The 21,380-nt window shown below is 35.7% G+C and overlaps 2 protein-coding genes and 2 long non-coding RNA genes across 6 annotated transcripts in view; 3 read left to right on the plus strand and 1 right to left on the minus strand.

Annotated features, from left to right (window-relative positions):
• LOC309508091 overlaps positions 1-21,380 on the plus strand; it is a 348,495-nt gene that overhangs the window by 139,359 nt on the left and 187,756 nt on the right. The gene's annotated exons all lie outside the window — the stretch shown is intronic.
• On the minus strand, positions 3,549-18,836 carry znf653 (zinc finger protein 653). Of its 2 annotated transcripts, none has more exons than XM_082181036.1 (10): positions 18,527-18,836; positions 15,980-16,020; positions 14,626-14,928; positions 12,509-13,014; positions 8,890-9,055; positions 8,573-8,648; positions 7,115-7,226; positions 6,514-6,628; positions 4,267-4,366; positions 3,549-4,133 (listed from the first exon to the last, which is right to left on the minus strand). In XM_082181036.1, exons 1-10 carry the CDS (start codon positions 18,802-18,804, stop codon positions 3,956-3,958), a joined length of 1,875 nt encoding a protein of 624 aa, XP_082037162.1. In that variant the 5' UTR covers positions 18,805-18,836; the 3' UTR covers positions 3,549-3,955. The 2 variants fall into 2 exon arrangements, with proteins under 2 accessions (XP_082037162.1, XP_082037163.1); XM_082181037.1 differs by having other exon boundaries at positions 14,626-14,945; positions 18,527-18,666.
• The window catches only part of LOC309508009, a 76,092-nt gene continuing 59,001 nt past the window's right edge, over positions 4,290-21,380 (plus strand). Inside the window, exons 1-2 of one of the 2 annotated variants that reach the window (XR_014209347.1) lie at positions 4,403-4,656; positions 5,337-6,069. This is a non-coding gene — a long non-coding RNA (uncharacterized lncRNA). Of the gene's footprint in view, positions 6,070-21,380 lie in introns of both variants that reach the window. The other variant, XR_014209346.1, reaches the window with a different exon arrangement.
• On the plus strand, positions 19,070-21,371 carry swsap1 (SWIM-type zinc finger 7 associated protein 1). The gene is made up of 2 exons (XM_082182079.1): positions 19,070-19,485; positions 20,430-21,371. The coding sequence occupies exons 1-2, from the start codon at positions 19,225-19,227 to the stop codon at positions 20,985-20,987; spliced, it is 819 nt and encodes a 272-aa protein (XP_082038205.1). The 5' UTR covers positions 19,070-19,224; the 3' UTR covers positions 20,988-21,371.

Here is a 21,380-nt window from a genome sequence, read left to right on the forward strand (position 1 = left end):
AGCTACTATGTAAGGCGAGTGCCAGTAAGTCTGGGCTAAGTCTGGATAAAGCAAAAGACTCTCCTGAGAATTAACATGTGAACTCTCTCTAGCATAATGTAACAGCGACATCCGAGACGCAGCACACAGTGCAGCTCACACCTCGCTTTTACAGTCTCACCATCTCCCCCTCTTCTCCTCCTCACATACAACTCACTGAAAACCTATGCAATGTTAAATCATGTGTACAATAAGTAATTATACATGTTTGGTATCATTTGAAATGTCTCAGTGCGACTGGTACAAATGTCTCATTCCCAAAGAAGTTACACAAAAGGTAATAAAGTTTTTAAGAGTTTAGAGTTGCACACAGAGGAGTCTTCCAGGAAAATGGCATCCTGCTCCCAAAAGCTGTAAACTCTGAATGCAAATTCCCATTGTTAGCAAGTGTTTCCTTGTGAAAGAAGTTTCTGTCTTGGTCTGGGTATATAATGAATTGCAGCAAGAGGCTCGGGGCAATTTGTAACTCAAATTAGCCTGTGATGCTGAGTGTATGCAAAACACTTTGCATCATTTTATAAAGTCAGGTTCACATCTTCTCTTTATATTCCAGAGCATTTGATGTTTTGTATTTGTTATCTTTGAATTGATTATTAAATTGGCATGATACATTTACCTGACATAATAAATTGTTACATTTGATTTTGTTACAGATTTGTATGTTACTGCAAGTTTTGCGTCAGATTAGTGCTGACTAATATTCGGCACTATATTCAAGTGTACCTGTTTAAGACAAGAAGTGAATTTCCGTTTAGGGCAGCAAATGTTGCTTGACCAACCTAAATCTGGGTGTGTCTTACCTCTGTTTTAATTTAATGTTACTTGATAAGTGTACGTGGGAAACCACGGCATGGCCAATCCAAAGCTATTATAAGACAAGTAAAGTTGGTTGACTTATATCTGTGATAATGGCCAGACCTCTGCTGAAGTAAACGGTAGGCTACTTTAATTCCAAGTGTATGCAATCACGGGGGCTATACCAAAGTATCTTTGACTGTGTAAGCGTGAATGCGACCGATCTCAGGTATATAGCTAGTGACCGAAGCTGGTGAGCTTGTGATCGTGAGACCCATGTTAAACAAGGCCTCTGAGCGACATAGCTTCCTAATATGAACAGGTAAAATATAATTAGGCTAAAGAGTTAAATAGAACAATCAAATGTATTGCTAAACTATTATATAATTGACCAATAGCTAATTGGCAATCTAACTTAAATTCAAGGTTGTGATAAAATGGAGTCAGATAAAAGCTTAAATGGAATTAAATTATTTTGCCACGCGGAAAGACAGTCGCTATAACACGCAGACACCTTCACCTGTTCTGGCGGAAACCCCCATTTGGACCGATAAACGGGCTTACAGCTATATATATATATATATATATAGCTGTAAGCCCGTTTATTGGTAAAAATGTAACAATTTTATATATATATATATATATATATATATATATATATATATATATATATACACACGCACACACACACACACACACACACACACATATATATATACACACACAGACTTTTATGTTACTGCTATTAACCAATTTGATAAAATTAAGAAAAGAATATTCAAAAGTTCAAAAGAAAAAGTGATAATTCGAAAGCACAAAAAAATATATAGGCCTATTCTAAAATAAATTAAACAGTTCTTAGAGGAAACTAAAAAAGAATAAGAATAAAGAAAATAAAAAAGTTTGTTCCAAAGGAAAGAGGTTTTGGAAAGCTTAAAAAAAAAGAGAGAGAGACCAGGAAAAGAAAAAAAAACATTTGGCATTAGTCATTATCATGATACAGGTACATGACGTCATTGTTGCACCTGCAGACAAACCGGCATTTTCCCAACCTCAGCCTGAGCCAATTAAACCCATGTCACTGTTCCTGACAGACTTACATACAGCTCAAGGCCGTGTGTGTACAGTAGATATGACTCAGCGCCTTCATAACACTTCAAACAAGGTCATTGTGCTTTCAGTCACTCTTTAATTCGTTCATCCACTCCACCGAATCGTTCTCTCTTAATAAAACATAGCAGGAACTTGAAAAATTTAGCAATATCATGATGTACAAACGATAAAAACGGGACTTTTACATCAAACCAAACAACAACACAAAGAAATTCAAATGAACGTGGAAACAAGGGGAACGCAGTGTTTTTACACCTGAGAGTTGTAACGCTTCTCGGTGCAGGGCAGATTTAGAGCCATTCTCACGAATTCATCATTCATAAACAGCATCACAGGGTTCACACTTTTCATGGACCAAGAACCATAAATAAAATGACAGCGCTCGGAAAAACCTTAACGTTTTTAGTACATCGTTGTCGTGTAAACTTACCCAGAGTCTAGCGCTGCGAGGTCTATTTCTGTTTTAGTGCACGTGACTCTGAACGATTGTGTATTTGTTGAATTTTGGAATGTTTACATGTATACATTTAAAATAACTTCAGCTAGCTGAAATATGATTGAATTACTAATGAACCGGGAAAAAAACATCATAAGCAGGAGGAAAGGGTTGATATTATCAACAGCACCAAGGTGAACCAAATGAAGGAAACACTAGGCGATATTTTAAGGTGACGTAGTTACACGTTACTACGTTTACTTACTATAGTAATAACAGTAAATTATGCATAATACGTAACCCTAACCCTAAGTAGGCCTACACGTAGTTAATAGTAGGCCTACTCATACAAGTACAATGTAACTACATTATCTTAAAATAAAAATAATCTACATAATTATGAACGCATGTATTTGCATAACAAAATGTTCCTTTGCTTTAAATTTCAGCTTAACAACAAGATTCTAAAAGAAGAAAATAAATAGGTGACACTTTACAATAAGGTCTCATTTTTAACAAAAGTGAAAATGTATTAGATTGAATGAACAATATTTATTATATTTATTAATTTGGAAGCTCTTTACAATAAGGTTTAATCTGTTAACAAGTTATATAAATATATTAGTTAATATGAACAACACTTCTACAGGATTTATTACTCTTAGTCAATTATCATTTCAGCATTTACTAATAATAATGTTTTTCAATACAAAGTTGTATTTGTTAACATTAGTTTATGACCTGTGAACTAACAAACAATAACAAAGATGAATAAATTAATAAAAGATTAAGAAATAATTACAAAAAAAAATGTATTGCTCATTGTTAGCTAATGATTGTAAAGTTTTACCATTCATTTTAGCCAATGTTTATTTCAATATTTATTAACACATTTTTAAACTCAAAATTCTAAATATATTGTGCATTATTAGGTCATGTGAGCAAATGCAAATGAGACCTTATTTTTTTTAAAGTGTTACCAAAAAGGAAAATGCTAAAAACTGATATGTTGATGGTTATGTGCATCGGGAACCTGCACAACCGTCGAAGTTTGACTGTTAAAATATATGATGATATGTAATAACATGACTAGGAATATTTCGGGCTACATACAATGCTATTTCCTTACAAAAGTTTTAAAAAATGTGGATTGGACAAGACAATGTAAAATAAAGGGTTTTATGAAGCAGTGGTTTTCTGCAAGGTACAGCAGATGTGGGTTAATTATATCACCCTGATTGTATGATTAAGATATGGGATTAACAAAAAACAGATGTCAACGTTAACATGTTTGTTCATGCAGTGTCAGCAGAAGTAGTTTTGTTTTCCCGTGTCCAGCACAGGAATGAGAAATACACTTTTGACAGACAAGAAAACAAATTGTTTTGATTCTCTCGATCAGAGTCTCTGTGTTTTTGCCGGTCCATTTGTCCTCTATTCGATTATTAATCAAGCAGGTCCTGATTTTTACAGTGCACAAATGCAATTACTGCTAAAGAAACACTTTGTTCAACAGCCTTTATAAATCTTCTGCACATACGAATGAGTTTTTTCTCTCTCTTTAAGCGTCCTTCAGGTCGACTGTTTGTCTGGATGGCTCTTGAGTTTGTGGAACTTGACGCTGTCGAGTTTCTCGAAGCGTTTGCCGCAGTGTTCGCATGTGTAGTTGAAGTGGGCTTCAGACGTGTGTTTCCTCATGTGCCAGTTGAGTGACGCTCGCTGTCGACACTGGTACCCACATATCTCACATCTGTAGGAACAGGTTAAAAAAACAGGTTTAAAAAAAAAACCCCTTTCCTTGTAAGTAACCACGTCCAGTATGACGTGACACTTATTAAATATGGCAGACGTGCCAATACGAATCATTCTTTCTGTGAACTCACTGTAACGGCGTCTCTCCCGTGTGTGTTCGTCTGTGCACCTCCAGATGATTCTTGCGTTTGAACGACTTGCCGCAAGTTTCACAGATAAAGTCTCGTACACCTGCATGAAAGAAGGTAAATATGTTTTTGATTACTGATAAATATCATTAGTTGATAAAAACCCCCACATCTATTTAACCTATGTGCTGTGTTGAAAATCCTTTACCTAGTTTAGTGTTCAGGGTCAAAAATGACCCGCCTTTTAAATTGCTAATAAATATTTTGTTGATATCTTATTGGCAAATATTGGATTCAATCTTTTTGTCCACTTGTTTTCTTTTCAGTTAGGACAGGTTTTGTATTTATTTTTGGATCTGACTGATCGTAGGCCTCATTGATCTGAGCTTAAAGGTATTGTTCACTTTGAAATAAAATTTTGGTATGTTTTAGCTTACCTCAAGGGCATCCAAGATGTAGGTGTCTTTGTTTCCGCAGTAGTTTCAATTTTAATATTTTTAGGTGAAACCCTTCTTGTCTGTCAGTCATATAATGCAGGTCTATGGTCACCACCTCAAAGACATGCACAGAGAAGTCCAAATTAAACATTTCCCCATCGTAAGTACACACTGATGGCCTAAGACACAAAACGAGCGGTTTGTGTGAGAAAACGAACAGTATTTATATCGTTTTTACCTCTACACAACCACGTCCAAGTGATCTGAGGGCGCACGCGCTTCCTGGTGTGTGACGTGTGTGCGCGTTCTGGCTTAGTCTGCGCAAGTGCCGGAAAGTGTACAAGAGGTAAAAACGATATAAATACTGTTCGTTTTCTCACACAAACCGCTCGTTTCGGGTCTTAGGCCATCAGTGTGTACTTACGATGGGGAAATGTTTAATTTGGACTTCTCTGTGCTTGCTCTTTGAGGTGGTGACCATAGACCTGCATTATATGACTGACAGACAAAAACGGTTTGACCTAAAAATATCAAAACTGAAACTACTGCGGAAACAAAGACACCTACATCTTGGATGCCCTTGAGGTAAGCTAAAACATACCAAAATTTAATTTCAAAGTGAACTATCCCTTTAAGCACCTCAGTGTTTGAGTGAAAAAAGTTCACTCAAGCTTATTCGCCTAAAAAACGTGCATAAGCTCAGATCATCAGACCTATCAGATCCAAAAAGAAATATCAGTTAACTTTGACAGCCATAAAATACTAAGAAGCCATTTACATGACTAAAAAAACGGAAAACTTTTAATGTGTTTTAGCCGTTCATTTACACGACAATGGTGTTTTGGGGGCCTGAAAAGGTTCGCAAACTTTTGAAACCGGTAGCATTGTCTCCATGTAAAAGTCAATCTGTGAAAATGGTGACGTCATGCGCATGCGGATCACATGTTCAGTCTATCCGATTGTTAAGTCTGACGTCAGGCGTGACGTTTAGCCTTTTCCGGGTCCAAGCGCTCCTCTCGTCCAGAAATAACAATGGTGGAACCTGTAAATTTATTTACGATCACGTCCTTCTTAGTGAGGCACCTTTGGCAGTCAAAAAGGGTTTAAATTCCTTTAACACCAACAGAGTGGTTAGTGTAGCTCATCACTCAGGTGGCATAATTAAGGGTAGAGTCCAGGCATCAATGAAAAAGAAGATTTACAAGGTTGAAGTGAGTTAGCTCGGGACACAGCACTGCGGCATTGTAAAAACACTCAATAATAACCAAAACACTAGCGAAAGCGGTAGGTAGGTAGAGAGGACCTGGACTTTGGACCCGGAAAGAGTATTATCGGAGAGTGGTTACGTCACGACTTAGCAACCGAATAGGTGCATAGCGTCTCTTTACAAAGTCACGTCGCCATCTACTGGCCTGGCATGAATAATGCAGCGTTTTTAGTCGTTTTCACGGATCCATGTGAAAGGGGATTGTGACAATGTTGTCATCTGCACACGAAACACGCAAAGGAAAAGCTTTTATAGGAAAAAAGTACACCGTTGTTGTGTAAACATACCCTAAATCTAAATATACTGAAAAACTAAAACTAGAAAGCACTAAAAAAACTACACCTAAACTAAAACTACAGCAAGAGAATATAAAAAACCAAAACTTGAAAAGTTTTCATTTGTAAATGCATGTAAATTGAAGAGGACAAACTGCACATAAGAACTTTAGTTATCATCTCATAATAAGATGTGGACAATTATAGTGTATGTTTCTGGATTAACAGAGTAAAGAGAACCACAAGCACAAATAATACCTGATGCCTGTACCTGAGTGTATGATCATGTGCCGATGAAGATGGTTAGACAGATAAAACTTCTTCCCGCAGCCTGGATGAGGACAGACTTTGGTCCGGCCCTTCCTGTGCACCAGGTTCACATGATTCTGTCCAACGTGCATCAGAAAAAACATCTTTTGAAATCATCTTGCAGCCAGAAGCAGAAAGTGTGATTTTTTTTCCAGTACTTTATAAATGCTGCTCGTCTGACATGAGCATGAGATCTGGCTCGAGTGTCAAACTAGCTGACCCACATGTGTAACTACATATGCATTAATCATCAATGTGATTAATCTGATGAGCCAAAAATTAACCATCTCAATAAATATTTAGCAGAATTATATTCCAGCGTCCACAATATTTAACCCATCCTGTGCGAAGGGAAAGTGTATTTTATTTCCTGTTGCTAAGGTCCACTGAACAATTAGAGCGTCTCCTTTGTGATGAACAATAAAACAGACAAAACAGGTTTACATCAATGCATTTCACAGAGTATATAATTTCCAGCATCTATTTGTATCTGTTTGCCCTGTGGCATTGGGATTATCTGGCCACAGGCTCATTAGACATGCACTGCACACACATGAGCTCACCTGGAAACTGCTAATGGCCACGTACACCTGACTGCAGCCTTCATACGGACAGTGGAACATCTTCAGCATGCCGTCTGCCTCGATTACTGGACCCCTCCGGCTCCTCTTGGACCTGACAGACAAACACACACCCCTTAAATTACAACAAATCACATTTCAAAGACTTCATGAACTCAGTTGAACTCAATTGAAGTTGACGGCTTCAATTCATTTCATAGAGCATGACATTATGGCTGTGTCTACATTTGAAAATGCATCTTTTTCTCTAGGTTATGGGCTTCCGTCCACACCATGACAAAAACTGATTGAAAACTGAGATTTTTTAAGACGCCCTCGCAAGCGAATAGATCTGAAAACGCCTTATTGTCATATGATGCATATTTTACCCATAGACATCAACAGTATATGCTATATGCTATTTATTTTCACAGTGCTGTTGCTAAAGATACGTTACTTTGTACGATCTACATATTACATTCCTGCAAAGATGAAAAGTTACTCGCAATTGCTGTTCTGTGGCAAAACATGAGCCCAATTGCGTTTGAGTTAACATAAACATAACTTCAGCAGTGCTTGATTCAAAAGAATTTGATCAAGTGTGCTTTTTTCAATTGTGTTTTAGACCGAACATGGAATGCCGATTGAGTTTGACCTGAACGCACCAGTAAGTAGTGAGAAAAGCTCACATTTTGCTAATAAAATGATTGTGCCAGATGAATAGTGTGAGAGCTTTATTATATCTGCTCTCTCGGTCATCATGTCACTGAGCCTTTATTACATTTTACGCGTACACAGTAAGGTGTGGACTAGAAACTTGACAAATGAAAATAGTGTTTTCAAACATGTCCAAATTAACGTATATGTGGCCTATGAAACACGACAAGCGATAACATTTATGAGGGGTTTTAAGTCTGCTGGGAAATAATAAAGCACACTCCATAAAATATGATAGTTTGATTTTTTAACAGTGCAAAAACTAGCCACAACAATGATTATAATGAGTATCGTGGGTGGTTGCTGTATAGTAGCTAAGATGTTCTGAGTGCTTGTTTACTATCAAAAGAAGCATAATGGCCATGTCTTCTAATAATCATGCATATATCAATTTCCATATTTTTAGGTTAGAGGTGTATTAAAAGGTATGTCATGTATGAACCCAAACCACAATAAATTGCTGAAGACTCCCTTCACAGAATCACAATTCCTATCATAAGGAGTTGTTTAATTTCTTGGAAATTAGGCATGTGAACAAAGGCGTAACAATAACTGTTAAGGCGTGTACAAAATTACAGTTAAGACAGTTCTGCTGCTATATGTTTTAATATCTTCATATCTTAAAAATCTTACTAACCACAGCAGATGAAAAAAAAAGAAAGAAAAAAAAGAAGTAATACAGGTAATACAGAAATAAGAGGTTTCATGTTTTTATAGTGGCTACTGTACCAAGACTTGACTAACCTACTGAGAGATTGCTGAAGTTTCTTCGAACAGTGATTTTCTTCACCAGAATCTAACAACTGCTTCTCACCCAGATCTGAAACCATTAAACATCAACAGATAATATTGCCATTTTAAAGATCAAAATCCTTAAAATAGCTTATATTACTGACACTGGTTAAACTGACACTAAACTCATAAGGAAGTAGTTAAAAGTGGTTAAACGGTTTCGAAACACACATTTCTAGAACACAATGATTGTCTTATGAGTCAAGCTTAAGAGCTGAAATACAGGACAGGTCAGCGGTGGCCGCTGATGAACGTAATCGGACTGAAACCTGAGTCGATGTTGGGATGTGACGTTGCTTCTGACTGGCACATCTGATTGTACGACATATCTCCGATCAGAGTACATGTGACCTCCTCGACATCACCGCTGCCCACGTTCAGCTGAATGCCTTCAGACGTCAGAGCCTCGTAACTGGGACCTGTAATTATGATCAGCTACAGAAAAGAGAAATAGAGTAGAGGTGAAGTCATACAAAGAGTTCATCAAAGTCTAGGATTTAACTGTGAAAATACTGTTTTAAGCTATATGAATTGATTTATTTCACAAAAAATTTAATATCCTGAAGAATCTGCCAGCTGCTGTTATTTATACAATGAAAGTAAATTGAGGTGTTTGGCGGTCAAGTACCAAAAAGGACAAGAAGTATCTTAAAAACGGTCCATAAAACTCTATTCAGTGTCTTTCCTGAAGTCATATGATAGCTGTGTGATAAACAGTTCACCATAAACAGGTTTATGGTGTTTTAATTTGACTTTAAATGGTACTTCTTGCAGTTTGACAACCCCTGGCCACAATATTATGCCTTTAGTGCATGGAAAAAGTCACTTGCAAAAATCGTATTGTGTGTGGCAGGAAAAACAAGTCATACGTCAACAATTAAAAAACAAAGCAATACAACAGTAAAAAAAAGTATTGACTTGCATATCAAGTTTTGCAACAACATGCAGTTGAGAAAAAAAAGAATTATCCATCATTAGTAGTTCTTTCACCGAAAAAAGTGTGGCATTTAGTAAGAATGTAAAAAGTGCCCCTATTACGCTATTTTAAAGGTTTCATATTATGTTTTGGAGGTCTCCTACAATAGGTTTATATGCATCCAAAATCAAAAAACACTTTAATTTTCTTATAATATACATTGCAGCATCACCTCTTTTCTCACGGTGGCTGAAATGGTTCAATTAAAGGATTAAATCTCTCTAAACTTCTCCTTTCTCTGCTCTGATTGGTCCGATGGCCCAGTCTGATGTGAATATGAATATATTGATATATAAACATATGAAATAATGTGTCAGGGAGATTGCAGCTGATATTACTTTTGTTTTATCACATTAAAAATTAAAGGTGAAGTTTAGCCTATTTTACTTATTTTGTGTAATTTATGTATTACAGAAAAGATACTGTATTTCTTCTGCTGAACAGAAAGGAAGATATTTAGAAGAATGTCAGTAACCAGTCAGTTTCTGGTCCCATTGACTTACATAGTATATATTTTTTTCCTACTATGAAAGTCAATGAGACCAGAAACTGTTTGGTTACTGACATTCTTCTAAATATTTTCCTTTCTGTTCAGCAGAAGAAATACATTTATACAGGTTTAAAACAACATGAGGGTGAGTAAATGATGACAGAATTTTCATTTTAAAGTGGAGTATCCCTTTAAATCTGAAGGAACACAAACTACATAAAAAAAATAAAATAAAAAAAAAGTAAGACTACTTTTTCTAATTTTAAATAATTAAAAATAGCCTTAATTTCTTTAGGCAAAATATTATTTCTTTCCTTTGATTTTTGGTGTGAAATCCAAGTATACAGCAAAAATAGTATGCAGTATACCAAGAAGTATGCTATTTGTAGCAGTATTTCTCAACTTTTTTTGACTCCAAGGCAAATTGTCACACAACATCTGAACAAGAACACTTCTGTTTCTTCTGCTGTAACAACAAAGTGGCTTGTTTTCAAAATTCTTTATTAACAAAAACTAGAAATAGACATTTAAATCAATGTATCCAAGTATTATATATTATATTTATAATAATAAGCCATTAAGAATAATAAAAAAAATTTAATCCAGAATAAGAATTCAATAACTAAATGTTCTTCAGCGTTTACACTTTTTATCAAGAACAATTTTGCCTAAGAGTCAGTTCTATAGATTGAGGAGGATTTGTTATTCTGATTCTGACTTCATTGAGAAATCGAATATTATGAAAAATACATTTTTGAATAGAGGTTACCCTTCAGATTGGGTTGAGGAAGCATTTAATACAGCTTTTAAAAAGACACGGTCTGAAAGACAAAAAAAAAGCAAGAAAGTATTCTTTTACTTGTATTACAACGCATTCAACTAAGTCCTACATGATAAAATCAGTTTTTAAAAAACATTGGCATTTGTTGTCTTCTGATCCGGAGTTGAGCGAAACTTTTAGGCATCCTCCTCTGATTGTATATAAACGCGCTAGAAATGTGAAAGAAAGCTTGGTACATGCTCGTTTTCAGAGCGTTAGTCCTCGTGCATCTCAGAGTTTACTCACTCCTATACAGAAGGGCAATTATCGTTGTGGGAATTGTGCTCAGTGGGATAATACATTCAAAACATCATTTTTTTGTCATCCCAGAACTGGTAAAAGATATAACACCAAATCTGTGATTACTTGTGTCTCTACTCATGTTGTGTATTTGATCCGTTGTCCTTGTGGTCTCGGTTATGTGGGAAACACATCACGTCAATTAAAACAAAGAATTAGTGAACTAAAGAGTTCTATCAGAAGAAAAGATAAGAATTATCCAGTTTCGGGACATTTTTTAACTTTGAATCACGATGACAATAAGAATTAGTGAACATAAGAGTTCTATCAGAAGAAAAGATATGAATTATCCAGTTGCGGCACATTTTTTTACTTTGAATCACGATGTTACCTCTATACGCTTTTGTGGGATTGAAAAAGTAAGTTTGCCACCTAGGGGAGGTGACATTGAATTGCTCCTACAGAGACGCAAACTTATTTGGATTTACACCCTTCAAACTTTATCACCTAAGGGTATGAACGACGAAGCATTATTTAATGTAATGTTATAGTGATATTTTGTAACTGTTTTGAGTGACGTGTTTGTTCTACTATGTATTCTCAATGAGTTTTAGTGGTTGTGGAGCCTTGCTTATTGTTGTAACTGTTTAGAATTACAATTTGATACTGTTGTGATGATGACGTGTTGATTATGTGTTCTCGATGATCGTGTTAACCTACAGGGGGATCTTTGTTGATTGTTGTAACTATCACATGTTGTAATTGTTTATGATGTGGTTAATTATGTACTCTCAATGAGCTTAATTGTTTACAGATGGAGCTCTGTTGATTAGTCATGTGTTTATCTTAAGAGATGAATTTGAACATTGGTATATTCCTGATGAAGGTCATGTGACCGAAACGTTGATAATAAATTCAATTTAATTGCAAGTAATGATAGTGTGCGGGAGTTCCTTATCTGCTGAAACGACCTACTTATTTGGTCTTGTTATCCTACGCACCCATCATCTGCAGGTGTGCGATGGAGTTTGTTCACTAATTAAGAACAATTTTAAATTACTTTTCTAGTTTTTTTGCAATTAAAGTGTTTTGTTTTTTACTTAAAATTATTTAAAATAAGACAAAATATGCTTTAAAATTATAAGTCATCTTGTGGCCCCCTTGTGCAGTGGCTCTCAACCTTTTTGACTCAAAGGGCCCCCAATATAAAGTAAGAATATTTTAATATATTAATACTATTAATATAAATTATATTTAAAGTCATCCTCCAAACATGATAGTTTGCTGAGACCCCCATTGGGCCCCGACCCACTGGCTGAGAACCCCTGCCCTAGTGTGTCTCTTGTGAGCCCTTTGACCTACTTGAGATCCTTCCAGTGTGGAGTGCTGGTCCGGTAGCTCACATTCGCCCATCACCGTCTGCAGATCCTGACGCTCGAATAGTTCGCTCTGTGCTGAGGCGGCCGCCAACGACGGGATGCTCTCTTCCGCACCTTTTCCAGAACTATCCTCTCCATCCTCCCTCTCCCGCCTGTCCGTCAAGGGCGCTGTGACAACCATGCATTCATATCTCTCCTCCGAGCCCCCTCCCCCTTTTTCCTCATTTTCTAATGTTCCTGAGTGGTCCGCCTGCTCCGTGACAGGGTCCGCCTCTCTCGCCGCATCCCGATCCGAGGCTTTTCCGTCAGACTCGGCTTCTCGGTTCATGAGCACCTCCATCTCCCACACGGCCTGGTCTCCCAGACAGTGCTCCGAGGCGGGAGGACTGCTGTGGGCCGCAGGGGATCCTGGGAGATCATTGAGGGATGTGCATGTCATCTGATGCTCCATCCGGGATGCGTGTTCCTCATCGTCTTCCAACTCATTGGCTGCATCAGATTAAGATTAAAAGAGATTCAATTAATTGTTCAATGTTAAATCCAATTTGACAATGGGGGTTTGTGAGTTGATGAAAAGCTAATAATTAATTAAATAATACAAAACGGAAAAAGTTCCGTTAAAACATCCTGAAAGTTTCATAGCTTAAAACGTCCTCCTCATTATAACCAAAATATTTATTCAATCAAGCTCCAGAAAAAGCTCGTTTTGATATTGGATGACCTGTGACATGCAAATACATATGTCCAAATGATCTCATAAAATTTTGTCTGTAAATCATGGTTTTCTATGGATAATGTCTTCAAAACACTAACTCACTTGCGATAGCGAGTGGCCGTTGATAACGTTTCCCATACAAAAACGTAAGCCAATTATAACAGTGGCCGTTTACTGACAAGCCTTAAAGGAGCCGCCCCTTAGAAACGGATCATTTCAGACTTTAACATTTAACATTATAAGTGAACCTCAAGGAACATATTAATATGATTTTTAAAAATCCATCTCATGACCTCTTTAAAAATTACAAACACACAACAAAATGACTAAACCTTTAACTAAAGTTAAAATGAGAACGGAATATATAAAAATGGAATGAAAATATTAATAAAAACTATAATAGTATCTCAATGATACTAAAATAACACTTTTCAATTAAAATGTTGTGATTTAATTAAATAAATATATAGTTCGATGCCTGTGTGTTTCAGAGCGAATATCACAAGCAGCTCATGATCAAGTTTTTGTTTGAAATAATACAGATATTTATAAAACAAAGTAAAATAAAAAAAATTTATAAAACCTAAACTAAACAAAAAAATATATATATATTGGAAATGTAGCCCAACTAAATAAAAATGTTAAAGGTCTAAAATTACAAATAAAAAAATAAAGATTACAAATAAAATTTGTATATAATGAAAATAAACCTAAATAGAAACATTAATAAACTACAGGTAAATTTTTTTTTAATAAAAGCACATATACCAAAATTAAAATGAAACCTGAAAATATAAAACTAAGTTAATCAAATGTTAATAAAAACTATAATAGTACGTAAATAATACTAAAATAACAATCACAAAATTCTCTGCATGTGCTGCGAGTTTAACATGCATTTGCATATTTTGAGTTTAGCAGGAACTCAATTATGTGCGCTTGCTTGACTTTATTTATATACATTTGCATACTTTCAAACACTCCAAGTTTACAGCATTTCACCAGTATTCTGCTAGAATAAACACCTGAGGATTTGAAATGTTAAAATCTTGAAGGTTTCAATATTTGAAAGTGAAGAATTTAAGACAATTATTAATTCTTATCTTTTTAAAGAGTTAATACTACTACTACTAATAATAATAATAATAATAAAATAACATATAAAAATATCTAAATATAAATAATTGAAAAAAGTAAATAGAATTGAAAAAAGAACAAATATTTTGTCTGTTAAATTGCATGTGACCATTAACTGTCATCAGAGAACAGTGAACATGAGAATATGTAGTTAAATTATTAAAATATGAACCTTAAAATCTCAGGGGGTTCTTCCTTATTTCACATCTAGGTGGTTTGATACTGAAAAGAGTTTTAGATTTCCATACCCTGCAGCCGCCCGTGGTGTTGTAGTCTCCTCCTCTCACTGTCAGCATCTTTCTTCTCTGGAGGCCTGTCCTCCTCATCCTTCTCCATCACACTGTCCTCCAGGTCTGACTCAGACTCTCCTCCTGCAGGCCAGGGCAGGCACTGCACAAACGAGTGACCCGCCACACACTGCCACAGTGCAGATGTAGATAACCCCAGGGTGGGCTCCAGCGCCTGCAGCTCGGGCTCATGTGGGCAGGACTGGCAGTGGCACTGGTACCAGCTCACCACGTCCTGCAGGCTGGTGGCGGACACCTTCTTCCCTGAGAGGAGAAACAGTCTGTCTCGATTTTACTCGCTCGCAGAGACTAATACACAGCACACTAACTAGCAATTCTCCTTAAAAAATAAATTCATACTTTTATACAAGGATACATTAAATTAATCAAAAGTGACAGTAAAGACAGTAAAAGTTTTTATTTAAATTAAATACTTTTGAACTTTCTATTCATTAAAGATTCCTGAACAATTGTAGCATGATTTCCACAAAAATATTAAGCAGCACAACTGTTCCTAATAAGAATAAATGTTAAGAATAATAAGTAATAAATACAAAATATATGTTACAATAATCAGAAATGTTTCTTGATCATCAAATCATCATAACAGAATGATTTCTGAAGGATCATGTGACACTGAAGAATGGAGTAATGATGCTGACAATTTAGCTTTGATCACAGGAATAAATTACATTTTACAATATATTCACATAGAAAACAGTCATTTTAAATTGTAATAATATTTTATGATTTTACTGTTTTTTTATATACATTTTTTAAATCATACCAAGCCCAAATATTTAAATGGCAGCATACAGTGTGCAAAAGATTGGATTGCATTGGAATGATTTGTTTTTAAAGACCCTACAACTTTTATTAAACAATCAAAATATTAGGAAAATATTATCAAAATAATAGTAAAGGTATTTATCTAACAAAATTATTTGGCAAAAAAAAGAAAGAAAAAAGGCACACTAAAGCTACAAAAAGGTAAACTACATTCGTTAAGTTTTTTTTTAAGTTTTATAAAAATAAAACTTTCATAGAGAAAAAAAAAATAGAGAAACTTTTTTTTAAACTAATTTAACTATGCAAAATAAAAAAGCATAGAAAAGCAAAAAGGTCAGGAAAAAAGCATACATCAACTACAACATAATCAGTTATTAATATTTTGTTGGTTCTCTCATTTTGCATGAGTTCCTCATTTCTTTGTATGATGGTTACCAATGCGGCATGTTTCTCAGCATTATTTTCACAATTATTGACTCCAAGCAATTCTCCTATATGAAACCAATATAATATTAATTTTGCTCACCTTTCCTGTGACTGCTGCATTGTTCAGGATTGGATTTCCTCCTGCCCATCACAACACATGAGACATGTTTACATCATCCATGTTAAAAAGAAAAGCTGCATGAAGGTTCAAGCTAACTAGTGAGGATTTGAAATGTTAAAATCTTGAAGGTTTCAATATTTGAAAGTGAAATTCACTCTGGTTCCCATCCACTTTCATTGTATTGAAAATAGCTTACACTTTCTGCTAAATATCTCTTTTAGTGTTCCACACAAGTCAGACAAAGGGGTTTGGAAAAACATGACTGATCTATTGACAATTCACATATATAAGGAACCTACATTAGATTAATTCATCACAGCAGAAATGAAAGGCAAAGTCAAGCACGTTGCATTGTGGGATGCATGCATTCATATAAGTATAAGACCTGGAAATGTCCTGGTATCAGAGCCGGATTAACGCAAAGGCAAACTAGGCACGTGCCTAGGGCCCGATTGGCGGGATGGGGCCCAGACAGAGGGAAAAAAAAAAAAAATATATATATATATATATATATATATATTTATTAATTAACTAAAAATAGTGACGATGTTTATCTTAACCATAGACTGTTACATTACTGCAGTTAAACCAATTAATGTGTTCGTTACAAAGCGGATAACATCGCGTTACAAAGCGGATACAATGAATAACATCGCGTCGGGAGCTGACTAGTAAAAAAGCTACAAAATTAAAAGACAAGACGTCTGTATTCTAAGTTAAAAAGCCAACACACTACAACATTTTTAAATGTTTCAAATAAAGGATCTCATATCTATGGGTCTATCTTCTAAATTCTGCTGATGATTAGATTATACCCTGACATTACGCCAATAATATCAGTTTATATATTTTTTTCTGCTCAGTAGCGATCGTGTCTTTCTCTTCCACTTGATTTGTGTATTTAATAGCATATTTAAGGTAGCAATGCAATATAAAAGCACTTATGCTCATCTACTGAAGTGGGATTCTGGAACTGTGAATAAATTGAATAAAACAGCAAAATAACAACAACAACAATAACATCTTCATTAAACAAAAAAGAGATTACCTTAGATAAAGTTTGATTAATATGTACATACAGTACCGGTAAAAGTCTGGACCCATTACTATTTTTAATGTTTTTGAAAGAAGTTTATTATTATGCTCTACAAGCCTGCATTTATTTGATAAAAAATACAGAAAAAAACAGGAATATTCAGCAAGGATGTGTTAAATATATAAAAAGTGATAGTGAAGACTTTTTTAAAACAACTTTTTAATAATCAAAAATCCTGAAAAAAAAGTATCACAGGTTATAAAATAAATATTAAAGGAGAAGTTCACTTTTAAAATGAAAATTCTGTCATCATATACTCACCCTCATGTTGTTTCAAACCTGTATGAATTTCTTTCTTCTGCTGAACAGAAAGGAAGATATTTAGAAGAATGTCAGTAACCAGACAGTTCATGGGTCCCATTGACTTCCATAGTATTTTTTTTTTTTCTACTATGGAAGTCAATGGGACCCAAAAACTGTCTGGTTACTGACATTCTTCTAAATATCTTCCTTTCTGTTCAGCAGAAGAAAGAAATTCATACAGGTTTGAAACAACATGAGGGTGAGTATATGATGACAGAATTTTCATTTTAAAAGTGAACTTCTCCTTTAAGCACCATTTCTAACATTTGATAATAAATCAGAATATTATAAAGTTTTCTGAAGGATCACGTGACACTAAATTCAGCTTTGCATCACAGAAATATAAAGTATAGTAAAATAGAAAACCATTATTTTAAATTTTAATAATATTTCACTATATTATTTTTCTGTATTTTTGATCAAATAAATCCAGGCTTGATGAGCATAAGAGACTTCTTTCAAAAACATTAAAAATAGTAATGTGTCCAAACTTATGTACTGTGTAAGTAAAAATATACTGCTTTTAAAATTAAATGTTGACTAAATAAAAAGGTTAGGAATCATATTTGTTTCAAGTGTTTTTTTATTGGGGGTGGGGGGCCTCCAACATGAATTTTGCCTAGGGCCTCCTAATGTCTAGAACCAGCCCTGCCTGGTATACTAAGTTATGACCATATTCATGTACAACGTGTTTGCATTATACTCTAAGATACTTCAAGAAGCTACAATGGTACTATTATAGTACAGCTTTCCATATGTAGTATGGTATTGTATTATACCTAACCATGTATAGAATAGTATTGTGTTTTTCCAGAAAAACATGTCATTAATTATGACACTGCTTGGTCCATTTTAGTTTAGAGAAATACATGTAAACACACTAAAATAAACCAATAAGGTAGAGCCTAATCAATGGCAGATTCAGATTAACAAAGAACACTTGCAGAATACAGTAGTATCAGACTAGAGTAGTAGTTGTGCACACAAGTTACAGCCCACACATGCATGCATGAATTCATTTATTGGACAACCAGCTGAATTGCAATGCTACCTTTACACAACTTATTGATTTTGAGTGTTGCAAGAATATGGCTTTTATGGGTAATTTATCGAGTCTGACTACCCACCTGCCGTATTTCTGCTGGTATTTTTCTCCATATGCCGAATTGAGCAGGATTAAATACTCAGCGAGCCCCGCGTCGCTCAGGCTCGTGCGCCGGCGCAGCTCGCTCCACACCTGGTGTGCTTCTCCCAGATAAACGCGCCGCACGTCGTACTTCTTCCGCGATTCCAGCCGCCGCTGCGCCCGGTCCGCGTCCGTCAGCCGGGGGCGACCCCTGCACCGGCGCAAAATGGCTTTAATTTGTTCTCCGGTGGCTTTCGAGTCGGTGTTTACCGCCGCCATGTTTTGTATCAGCTGTTGAGTTGTTATGTTTTGTCTTAAAGGGAAGTGCTGTGTGTTGCCTTAAAGGAAGTGGATTTTTTTTTGCGTTTTATTTTATTCCGTTTTTTATTCTAGTTTATTTTTGATTAGATTAATATTTTTGTAGACGAATCATGCGTGTTATTAACGATAAAATATATATTTTTCGAAATTAAGGCAAAGATAATTTAATTTGTATTTGATTCGACACATTGGTTTGACCAATCAACCGTGAGCTCTCTTTTATGACAGCCAATCAGATGCGTCGTTCCAACAGAAGGCAGTGGAACGTCAAATTCGCGGGAGAAGATGATGGTGGTATCTTCACGTTGTTGCGGTTGATGTAGATAAGTCCCATTCAAATGAATAATTGGTAATAGCAACCGTTTTACGCAAATTGTGATGGCTGATATTTTGGGAGTCGTTTTCAGACGGTTTGCACCAGGATCTGGAACGAGTGATTTGGTCTTTCCCTCTCGTGTAGAAGGCAACACGTTAGTGCTCGGGGACGTAAACATCAGGAGATCTGTGTTATTTCTATCCGCCGTGACAGCTGCCACAGATCTGGGGCTCAAAGTGCTGTTTTTCACACAGACCCCTTTTCAGTCTCTACCGGTCTCTCTGAGGGCTTCAGTACCTGGACTAAAACTAGAGAGTCTGAAGGTAATAATAATGGTTTGTTTGAAGAGAGACAAGATAATTAATAATAATAATAATAATAAAACACATGTAAAGATCATTAAGTCAGACATTCGAATTATCGACATGATCAAAAGTTTGCTGAAAAACCTGTTGCACACAATATATGCCTTCTGTCATATGATAGTTTATACATTATATTAAGTAAAATACCTTTTGTAATAATTGTAAAAACGCCCCCTCTTCATGTCGTGAATGATACACGTCGTTTTGCAGTGAAAATAAAGAAACGCTTTATAAAGTTGGTAAACAAACTTGGCTTGATAACGCTAGACCAGAAAGTTTGAAATAGTTTTAAGTCTTAGTTTAGCAATTTTAAAAGATAGAATGTTCGATAGACAGAAAGATTTTTAAAGACAAATCATGTTAAAATGAATCAGATATGATCCATTAGACTTTTGAGGAATGTTTATTTTATTGTATTGCGTTGCATTATGTTTTAAAACTACTGAGCTTTGATCATAAAACTAAGCACTAAGCAGACAACTGATATTTATATGCATTTTATGTTCGTAGTCTAAATACTGATTCAATGATTTATATGACAATCTATCAGAATATCATCTTACTTTTTAACTAGCATCTGCACTTAATTGCATATTTTTGCTCATTTGGGCCTCTGAATAAAATTAAGGTGCTTTTTCCTCTTCGAGTCGAGCTCAATATTCTCTACATCAAACCATATGACGTTTACATTTATTCATTTAGCAGACGCTTTTATGCAAAGCAACTTACAACAAGCGATTCATTATAAAGAGGAAATAAACGAGAAGTGCAGGAAATGCAAAGTTTCAGACATTGTTTATATTAAAGAAAAGTGAAAGCATAGGGGAAGAAATGCACCATAAAAGCCTTATACATGCCAAACATGCCAAATATAATATGTTTTCATGCATCTTCACTTCCAGAATGTGAAGTTTGTGTATGTGAAGACTTTGGAGGAGCTGGTTGAGGATGTGGCGTCTCTTCACGAGCTGGCGTCCGATGCCGCGTCTCCTCCCTCCCTGATCATCGTGGACGGTCTGGAGAGGTATTTGCAAGGGCCGCTGCAGGACGACCCGGGCCCTGTGGCTCACGTGGCGGCCCTCCTGCACGACACCGCTGCTTTTCTCACACAGATCCAGCAGAACAGAGCAGACGGACAGGGCCTGTGCAGGGTCATGCTCTCCTTTCAGAGTGAATGTGAAGGCAGTCGGGACAGTGAAGTCCCTGATCTTCTCCTCTCTATACTGGACCGTTACCTGCAGGTGAGGTGCACCTTTGAGGAAATAGCGGGGCAGAATGAGTGGCAGGTGTATCTGTCCGACACGTGTCCTTCGTCGGCCCATCAGGGACAGCAGTGGCACATAGGGCTGCAGGCAGGAGGGGTTCTGGAGTTTCGTCCAGTCATCGGTGAGGAACAGCAGCTTCTGGACCAGCGGGACAAAAGCAAACAGGGAAATGAGAGCTGTGAAGACAGCAAATAAATGTTCATATTACAATATAACCCATTTTTATTTCTCAGTTCGACCAGCTATACTTGATTTATAGGAATGTTAGTGTTTACTTGTAAAGTTGACAAAGTAACATAAACTTTGACTAAATACAGATATTTTGTATGTCCGCCAACTACACTTGCAGAATTGATAAATTATTGACAATGTAGAAACTACATTTGAATGTGTAAAGTTTTCTAAAGTATGAAACAAAATGTCAGCATTTATTTGGTGTATGCCAACTGTACATTTTTATTTATTTACAGACTGTTATTTGTTTACTTTTGATTACATTATATTTTATAAAAACTATTGCATTAACTTGCATTACAGTTTCTTCAAGAAATTAGGGCCAACAATTAAATATATAGCCTAGTTAAAATA

The sequence above is a fragment of the Leuciscus leuciscus genome (assembly GCF_965113295.1).
Source record: "Leuciscus leuciscus genome assembly, chromosome: 1".
NCBI lineage: Eukaryota > Metazoa > Chordata > Actinopteri > Cypriniformes > Leuciscidae > Leuciscus > Leuciscus leuciscus.

What these genes read in the sequence shown, in the direction of transcription:
- znf653 (XM_082181036.1), bottom strand. Translation starts at nt 18,804, where the DNA reads ATGGCGGCGGTAAACACCGACTCGAAAGCCACCGGAGAACAAATTAAA. An exon ending in TACCAGCAGAAATACGGCAG is followed by an intron (nt 16,021 to 18,526) that starts GTGGGTAGTCAG and finishes TGTGATGGGCAG; the next exon opens with GAGGAAATCCAATCCTGAAC. An exon ending in ATGCAGCAGTCACAGGAAAG is followed by an intron (nt 14,929 to 15,979) that starts GTGAGCAAAATT and finishes TTCTCCTCTCAG; the next exon opens with GGAAGAAGGTGTCCGCCACC.
- swsap1 (XM_082182079.1), top strand. Translation starts at nt 19,225, where the DNA reads ATGGCTGATATTTTGGGAGTCGTTTTCAGACGGTTTGCACCAGGATCT. An exon ending in TAAAACTAGAGAGTCTGAAG is followed by an intron (nt 19,486 to 20,429) that starts GTAATAATAATG and finishes CTTCACTTCCAG; the next exon opens with AATGTGAAGTTTGTGTATGT.